Genomic DNA, 9,651 nt, shown 5'->3' with positions numbered 1-9,651 from the left:
TGCCTTCCGCTGACACTGTCCCGGCCGGAGCGAGGCCAGTCCAGCCAGCTGAGCCCCGCGCGGCCGCGGCGCAGGTTTGCGCTCCCGCCGTCGAGGACTGCGGCGGCCGCGTGGGCGTGGGCCGGCCCCCGCGGCCAGGGGGGACAGGGGTACGGCAGGCGCACTTGACCGTGGGCCCGGAGCGTCCGAGCCGCGCTGCGCCGGCGGCGGGCTTTATGTAAATCGGGGCTGAGCCGGGGCGTCCTAGGTAGGATGGACCAGCCCCCCGCGCCTCGGCCCTCACGTCCAATAAGAAGAGCCCCAGCTTGACACCTGCCTATATACAGGCGAGCACGCCCCTGGCTCGCGGACCGAGCGCACAGCCCGCACAGCCCACGCCGCGGGCGAGCGAGACCTCGGCCCGCCTTCATGACTTCCAGTAAGATCGAGATGCCCGGTGAGGTGAAGGCCGACCCCGCCGCCCTCATGGCGTCCCTGCACCTCCTGCCGTCGCCCACGCCCAACCTCGAGATCAAGTACACCAAGGTAAGGCGCCGAGAGTGCCGGCCGTCCACGGAGACTTTCTAGAACCTTCCTTCCTCTCCATGGTCTGTTAGGGGGAGAGGGTGGCGTGACGGGGTCTGGGGCCCGGGTCTCACGGGCCAGCCTGTCGTCCCCGCGCAGCAGAGGGACAACACCCCATCCTCGGTGTTGGGGCTTCTGAAGTCCTGCCGGGATCTTGGGACGCGTCGGGGACTCGCCCCAGCCTGCTGCGCGGCGCTGAGGGTCGCCGTCAACGGCTCCTTCCCAAACCGCATTTGCCGCTGCCTTCTGGTCGGATTCTCAGCGTCCGGATTGCTGCGGGGAAGGCGTCGGCACCGCTTCCACTCCTCAAAGGGGTAAGAAGGGTTCCCCGCCAGGTCGGCCACGCAGCCTGGCCGTCTCTTCTCGGCCGTCCACCTTCAGGGGCCGCAGGGCTGCTGGCCGCGCTCGGGTCCTCGGCAGTCCGCACGGTGCGCTGCGAGCGGCTTTCGCGTAGGAGCGTCCGGCACGCCGCGCTCTGGCCGCCTTTGCAGATTTCATGGAAACCTGGCTGCTGAGTACAGTAGATCCGATGTCAGCATTTCATTCGAATTCTGTAGGCAGTGGCAGTTTTCTTGGAAAACTTGAGAAGTCTTTAAATTCGTGCAAATTAACGGGTTCGCTTTTGAACTGAAAAAAAATTACTTTTTATAATGAACTCTGACATCTCGGGTTCGCCAAGCAGGATTTTTTTTTTTGTTGCACCACAACATAAAAAGGAAATGAGTTCGCTACCTTAATATAAATAGAATTTACTTCCCACAAATTCGACATGGAAAAAAATGCATTGATTATACACACGGTGGGGGGGCGGTTATGTTATGGCATTGGGGTGGGAGAGAGAAATAGATGCGATTTAAAATGTTTCTTGGAGTTCCTTTTACAGTTGTCCTGTTTGAGTTTCTATTCCTTTTAGTTGATTTCTACTACAGACATCGCCCAATCAACTTAAACACATACTGCACACACACAATACGGTTAAAGTTGTTTTCCATCATGCTTATTACGAGATAAACTAAATTTTGTCCAGAAGTAAATAGTTTGGTTTTGGCTTAAGGGTTGAAAGTGAAATTTATAAAAAATCCATCAGAATATTGAAATTTTACCTGCTAAGTTTTAGGATAAAAATCAGGGTGACTTGTGTTTTGAATGCCAACTTAGATGGATTTAATGTACCTGTTAGCTTTTTAGACGGTGTGACAAATTTTTGAAAGCCATTTTAAGGAGAGGTCGTTAATGGTTACAACCATTTAGGCGTTGTTTGCATAACAATGGTGCCAATGTGTGGCAATTCTCCGGGTTTAGGAACAAGCAGGGAAAGCATGCAGCAAAAGAGTTTTGTTTTATGAGGGTCCCTAACCTCTTCACGCTCTCTTTAAAGGTCTTAGGATGCAAGAGCTATGCTGGAGAGAGGACTTCAGATTTGGGAGGGTTTGATTTTAGTCTTACTTTGGATTGGATTTTCCTCACAGCCCCTGAAAGGAGTTTTAGGTATCTAGGAATTTAATTTTGAAACTCTTCCAGTTCTCTTTTTCTCTGACAACCCTCGCTCTCTTTTTTTCTCTTGTTCTCCGCCAGTAGGAAAGACAACTGATTTATAGCTAATTGAAGCCTTTAATGTGGAGTCTTTTAGCTCAGGGGAGACTTTTATCCAGTATCCACTTTCCCACTTATTACAAAGAAAAACAATCAAAAATGAAATAATGGATTGTAACTTGATTCTTTAATTTGTGGGGAGGAGGCACCTTATTTTAGGCTTGGCAAACAACCCTCATAAACACTGAGTATTACTAATCTAAAGGCAAGCTCTTTTCACAAAACCTTGTAAAATCAGGTATCTGCGAACATTCCCAGCAACTTTCCTCCTCAGCTCTTTAGTGAGACTTCTGAATTTTCTGAGACAAGCGGCATGGGCAAGCAGCATCTTTAACATGAAGAGCAGAAGCTGCTCTTTTGGTAGCCGAGGGTAATGGGTAATGATTTTTTTTTACTTAAAAGGAAAGTAAGATTAATGGAGAGTTTTTAAAAATTCACTTATGATCAGGAAATTATGTTAGTGAGTTTAAGCAGAAGAATGAACAAGGTACAGTACACAGTCCTTTAGAGCAGTGATACCACATTCATTAGGAATTCTTAAAAGGGTAATAGCTAAAATATTATTATGCTAGTGTGATTGTTGAATAACATGTAGGAACGAAATACAATATTTGTGTCAGAAAATGGTACAAGGCAAATATAGATGGATCCTTAATAATTTTTGTCTTGTTAAACAAAAACTCTTTAGTGAAGGCTATATAACGACAGGACTTTAAAATATGACTTGAGGACCAGTATAAAGTCACTACTTTTATGTAAGTGGTGATATTTTGAGTATTTCAAGTAGCATGCATTCAGAAAACTTTGCACTTGTGATGTTGTATTTTTCTGTATTTTTCACCATTTTCTTTCTTCTTCTAAAAGTATTTTACATTTTTTATAAAAGGGGAATAGGGGAGATCATAAGAAATAAAAATTACTGCTATTGTCCGTCCAGTGAAAATGCTCCAAAATTAAAGTTCAATCCCCAAGAGCGCTGAAAGGGCTGAACTCGTGGTTTTGTATTGACTCTCGGGCAATTACATTTAGCTTTTCAAATAAGCCTTCCTCTCTGAAGTTCCAGCACCCATTTTGAACTGATCATCAATAGCAATACCACTTTTTGGAATATATCTATTTTTATTTTCCTAATACAGCAAGCTAGACCCCAAGTTTTAAAAGTGATAAGGAATATGTTTAAACAAAACAAAACAAAAACTGCAGACTGCGTTAGTCAAGAAAGACTGATAACTCCACCAACATCAAGTAGCGAGGGGACCACTTTGGGGCCGGAAGAATGTGCACTCTCTTCCTTGTATCCTAAGGAGACTGCTTAACAGCTAGCATAGGAGTGTTATTGTTTTTAGCTGTGCTTTTATGAATTAAAGATTTTCTGAGTTGTTCCTGTTTTATCAGTCTGGTTTTTAAATTTTTGTATATCTGAATATATTATAGGAGTACACACATTATAAAATCAAGGCTTGCTCTTTGCTGACTGCCCCTAACTGCAGGGGAGATCTCTTCCAGATTCCCAGATCTTTGAAAACTTTCCGACTTTATCCCACCCCTACCTTCTCTATTGTCTCTATCATCTTTTCTGACTCTACTAGTCCCTCCTCCCCCCCCCGCCCGCCACTATACACACATGCATTGTGCTGTCTCTCTGTTGATCACTTTTCAGTGAGAGTTTATGCCCATAACTAACACTAACATAAAGGGTTTTGTTTTCCTCTAGCATTTGATACTGTGAGGAGCTAAGACATAGGGAAGAAGGGGGTTATGGAGGGCTGACCCACTAAACTAGAAGAGAAAAAAATAAAAGGCAATTAACTGAAAATTAGAGCTAATGTGCATTGGGTAACTACTATTTATTCTTTTATTTATTCATTTAACAACCTTTTATTGAACACCTACTGTTTCCTGGGATCAATTTCAATTCAGTTCAAAGGATTTTTAAGTGGCATCTTCCTAACAACAGTGCTTTTCCTTAAGCTGGCTGGGCTGAGGAAGCATGGGCCTCCTAGAAGCTTAAGGTCTTTTTAGAAAGATGGAATGCCAAATTTTGGTTACCAGTATGGCAGTAATTCAGTTGATCAATGTAATAATAACAATAATGATAATACTTATAATGCCACTTACATTGTGTATGGGACCTAATGGCTTACCTAGCACTTTCATATGTATCTTATTTGATCCTTGCAAAACCTTTTGAAGGAGACAGAGTAGGAAGAAGTAGGAATAATTGATAAGGAAGACCTTGGCCTTGACTTACAAAAAATTGATAAGAGCTTTCCTCACCATACACTTTGCTTTTCCTAACAGTCACATACTTTTTTTTTTGAGAGAAAGAGTTTTAAATCTTTATTTTTGTATATTGCTTCTGTTGCAAACATGGAGAGAATATAAACTGGTCTACTTATTTTAAGAAGGAGCTACGTTTTGTGACTTCTGATTCCCTCACTTTACATTACTATATTTGCTATTTCTATGAGTTAGTAGGGGGGTGTTTATAGGTCTGAGGCAAGATTCTTGCCTATACCAGGGATTATTTCTTAAAAGATGGTGCAGGTTTGGTTACTTCCAAAGCTCTAATCAAGATTGTCTGCTTGATCATGAGCTGTTAATCAAATTTCGCGTTTAATGGGGACCTCAGGTTTTCAAAACTATACTTTTTCATAATTAGACAGCTTTTTGATGTTTTTTTTTTTTTTTTTTTTTTTGCGGTATGTGGGCCTCTCACCGTTGTGGCCTCTCCCGCTGCAGAGCACAGGCCCCGGACGCGCAGGCTCAGCGGCCGTGGCTCACGGGCCCAGCCGCTCCGCGGCATGTGGGATCCTCCCGGACCGGGGCACGAACACGTGTCCCCCGCATCGGCAGGCGGACTCTCAAACACTGTGCCACCACGGAAGCCCGCTTTTTGATGTTTGTATCATCTCCATTTAACCCAGGAAAGCTAAACAACTTCATTGTAGGACTTGAATTAGATAACTTTTCGGGGGTCCTGCCTGATGCCTTCTACTATACAGGCAGGAATCATATGGAATCATCATTTGCTGAGGTGCTTTTGTCCTTTATTTCTATAAAATGAGGAATTATAGTTTCTCTATGTAAGGGTAGAAGATTCTCTGAGGAGCGTGTTCTGTGAGGTCTGATTTCCTTGCAGCTTGGCTTAAGAGAAGCCAGGCATGCATAAGTTCTCTGTTGCATTAGACGATGATTAGCCTGATGATCAAACCATGACCAAAATAAAAACATCTCAAATATCAACATAGTTCTGTCTCAAGTCTTTCTCAGTTGGATAATAAAATACAAATACTAATGTCTATTTTTATCTTTTCAGTTATCTTAATGACAGCTTGTAGGGGTCAGCAAACTGCAGACTGTTTGATTTTGTAAATAAAGCTTTATTGTAACACAGCCACACCAATTCACTTACATATTGTCTGTAGCTGTTACTACAATGGCAGAGTCAGGTAGTTAAAACAGGACTGTATGACCCACATTTCAGAAAAAGTTTATAAGCCCTTGACTTACTTAGGAAAAAGAAAGGCTCTGAATAAAAATAGGCCTTTGTTCAAATCTAGGTCAGATTTGTACTTATTAGCTATGTGCGCAGATAACATTTATTCACCACACAATGCCAAGTATGGTGCCAGATTCTGGAGATGCAATAGTAAGCAAGGTATGGACAGTGTCTCCTCTCAGGGAGTTTCTTCACTGAGTATCAATTTCTACATCTGTCAAAATTAAGGTAATAGTAGTACCTACCTTACATGATGATTATTGTCAGGACTAGGCGAGCAGGTGTGTGAAAGTAAGTGGCATATAATGATAATCAGCTAACGGCTAGATCCATTTCATTTTTGAGAAGTGATGAATACATTTGTTGTTTCAAATTAATGGATGCCCATTTTAAGAAAGATCAGAAATGTATGACCAATAAAGTTTTCTGAAACAGGCCATTGTTTACAATTTTAATTAAGTATAAGAGTTTAATATTCTGGGTAGCTGTGGAATCCTTATATGTTTACACTGGATTTTCATCAAATGGGATCCCTTGGAGATTTCCCTACCAAGGACTCTCTTTACTAAAAAGTTACTAAAATAATTTCCCAGCCAGTATTTTAATAATCAAATTAGGTGTCTGACACTTGTGCCAAAATTCTGCATCCATATGCCTCAGTATACCCAATTGGCTGGGCCTAAATGTCAGATGGCAGAGAGTCATTTCTGGTGTTTTAAGTAGTTTGAAGAAAGATCTTTCCAAGTCATTGGTGCAAAAATCTGGGAAGTATGGCAGCACAGGAGGACATTCTCACAAGATACCTTTTGGAAATGGGAAGGTATCTTAGTTTATGAAATTTAAAATTGAAGAGTTTCTCAGTGGTTCTGATTGCCCCATCTGGGGGCACTTCACCCTCCAAAAAGTAAAAGCACCCATGTAGTGACTGTTTTGAAAGTCCTCCTAGCATTTCTTTAATTTCTTTGTTTGCTGTGACAGGTAATTTCAAAGCCAGTCATTTCCCCTCAAACACCAAACCAATGCAGAGAAATGATTGCCATAGTGTCACCTTGGTTAATTTTTAATTGCCTTTTCAGACATGTCTTTGAGCTTTATTCCATTCTACCTTTCAGATATATGAGATAACCCAAAATAGGAATTTCTTATCTCAGGCATTTCTCTATTGCTAGTCTGTCTACTTGTAAGATGATGGAGTTATGTGTATATTGTTTCCCTTCAAATCTTAATGAGTTTATTTACAGTAAATCTCTGTTTTGTCACATGATTTGAAAACACTTCCAGCCTTTGAAAATTCCAACTGGAATAATAATTGAGTGCTTTCACCATCTAGACTTTTGCCGGGCTCTTAACAAAACTTCCCTGGGGCTAAACCTGGGGGTTTATTGACTTCTGTAGAATGTGGTTAAAAATTAGAATGTCTGTGAGTGAACATTCTAATTTTTATTATAGAAGGACTCTTTCCTTTTACTGCAGTTCAACTCTGTTACCTCCAGAAGTAGATACCTGCTCTATTTCCTTTCCTTACCACAATCTGACCTTTGGAGAGCCAAAGTAGCAGTTTCTTTATCCCTAGATCTCTGGAAAGAAAACCTATTGTCCAGTTGAAACTGGAAACACCTTATTTAGACAGAATTTAGGATATCATGGGTACCAAAACACTTTCCAATATTGATTATAAACTATAGGGGAAAAGTTCAAAATAATTAAAGATTATATTTTTATACATGTTCTTATACATAATTTTAATTTGTCTAGCCTGTTTTCAGATTTCAAGTCCAGTGACTCTTAGGATATTTTGCCCTAGGTCATTTCTAGGGATTTCTAAGAGATAAAGCTGAGTCAGAAAATGGTATAAGATGTATAGCTCTTCCCTCAGTAAGGATGGAACCTACCTCCAGATAAGTGGATCTACCAAAGTAGTGTGAATTTAGTAAACTCACTAACAGGCAGAAATCACCTATTTCCCTCCTCCTCCAACCCCCACCATTGACACACACCAAATATATGGATTGAGGTGTGTGTAATGATGGAGGGTTTAGGGTGAAGGAAGAGGGGAAATAAGAAGACCTTGCCTGGGAAGACAAAATGATGAAATGTCTCTACAGGTCTGCAGAGGATAACTTCAAGTCTTATTTCCCCAGGTGTGAAAATTGGACTCTCTCACTGAATCCTTTTTGGGAGGAAATCAGGAAATAGTATGAGACTGATTGGTTGAACATGAAACCAGTGAATTCTGCCTTATCTATATTTTAGAGTCTGATAACCAGCATACCAATATAACTTGATTTTCACAGGGAAGGTTATCTAATTGTATTATCTCGGGGTTATTTTTATCTTTAACTGCAGTCAGAGCTACCCTTTTGCTCCCCTGAATTTATTTGCTTGTTTCTTCATCTGATGTTTATTAGAGCCTCTTGTGTACAAACCATTGTTAATCACTGTCTGGCACAAAAAGATACATAGATGTGTACCCTGTCCTGAAGAGACTGGAGAGGATTCCTATTTGGGTGTGGGGTGAGAACATGCACACAGATAACTATGGTGCATGATAGAAGATGCTAAATTCTTGACATGAATGCAGTTAAAGCACCACGATGATTCAGAAGGTAGAGAGACGTTTCAGCTTCAGCACAGCAACAGCACATTGTATTGTTAGACATACTTGAGAGGAAATCAAATATTTCAATCATACAGCAGAGTATAGACAATATAACAAGCATGCATACATATACCCAGATTTGTTTGTTCTTAACTGTTTGCCCTATTTGCTTCTAATCTTTTTAAAGAAATACACTGACACTTCCCCTATGAACTGCTCCCATTCCCCTCTCTCCTCTCCTTCCTTTCTCAGAGGTATTTGGCATTTATCTTTCCCATTGGTATACATATTCATACATGTATATGCATTCATGGATGATATATGTTATTTATTTATTTTTTTACTTAGTAAATATTTATTGAATTAATTCATGTTTTCTTATATTGTCCATGGAGGTTATTCTGCTGGATCCCATTAATAAATAAAATAACCATTTAAACAATTTGTACTTAATAATCACATATTTCCTGGCAAAATAATGAGTCCAGCAGCCAGGCAGTCTGGACTTCAAAACTGACTCTGTCACTTGCCTAACTGTGTAACTGTGGGCAAGCAAAAGTGTGCCTCACTTTTACTATCTGTAAGATAAGGAAGGTGTTGTGAAGATTAAATGATTTAATACATGTAAAGCACTTAGAAAACTACCAGACGGTAATGCCTCAATAAGTTATTGTTATTATTACTACTAGTAGAACTATCAATATTATTATTCCAGAAATAAAACACTCTTTTAAAACAATACTAAATATGCTATATTACTCAGTTTTTTGTTTTTTGTGTTTTTTAGAGTTTCTCTGTGTTTTTTTTTAACATCTTTATTGGAGTATAATTGCTTCACAATAGTGTGTTAGTTTCTGCTTTATAACAAAGTGAATCAGTTATACATATACATATACATATATCCCCATATCTCTTCCCTCTTGCGTCTCCCACCCTCCCTATCCCACCCCTCTAGGTGGTCACAGAGCACCTAGCTGATCTCCCTGTGCTATGTGGCTGCTGATCTCCCTGTGCTATGCGGCTGCTTCCCACTAAGCTATCTATTTTACGTTTGGTAGTGTATATATGTCCATGCCACTCTCTCACTTTGTCACAGCTTACCCTTCCCCCTCCCCATATCCTCAAGTCCATTCTCTAGTAGGTCTGTGTCTTTATTCCCGTCTTAACCCTAGGTTCTTCATGACCTTTTTTTTTTTCTTAGATTCCATATATATGTATTAGCAATGATATATGTTATTGTCTCACATGCTAAACCTTTTAATATAAATGGTACCATTTATATCTTGGCTAACTAATTCAGTACTATGCTTCATCCTGTTAGTTTAGAGAATTTAAATTATTCCTTAGCACCAGGCTTGAAAATAGCATTACTTTGTTTTTTGTTAATATTTGA

The 9,651-nt window shown here is 40.6% G+C and overlaps 1 protein-coding gene across 1 annotated transcript in view; it reads left to right on the top strand.

Annotated features, from left to right (window-relative positions):
* The first annotated feature begins 342 nt into the window (after nt 1–342).
* ALDH1A2 (aldehyde dehydrogenase 1 family member A2) overlaps nt 343–9,651 on the top strand; it is a 98,077-nt gene continuing 88,768 nt past the window's right edge. Inside the window, exon 1 of the mRNA XM_081229534.1 lies at nt 343–525. Within this exon, the coding sequence (XP_081085660.1) occupies nt 409–525 (117 nt within the window). The 5' untranslated portion in view covers nt 343–408. The remainder of the gene's footprint in view (nt 526–9,651) is intronic.

This window comes from Mesoplodon bidens, assembly GCF_964165515.1.
Source record: "Mesoplodon bidens genome assembly, chromosome: 3".
NCBI classification, from domain to species: domain Eukaryota; kingdom Metazoa; phylum Chordata; class Mammalia; order Artiodactyla; family Ziphiidae; genus Mesoplodon; species Mesoplodon bidens.
Note: the sequence above shows the minus strand (reverse complement) of the source record. Positions and strands in the feature narration are given on the sequence as shown.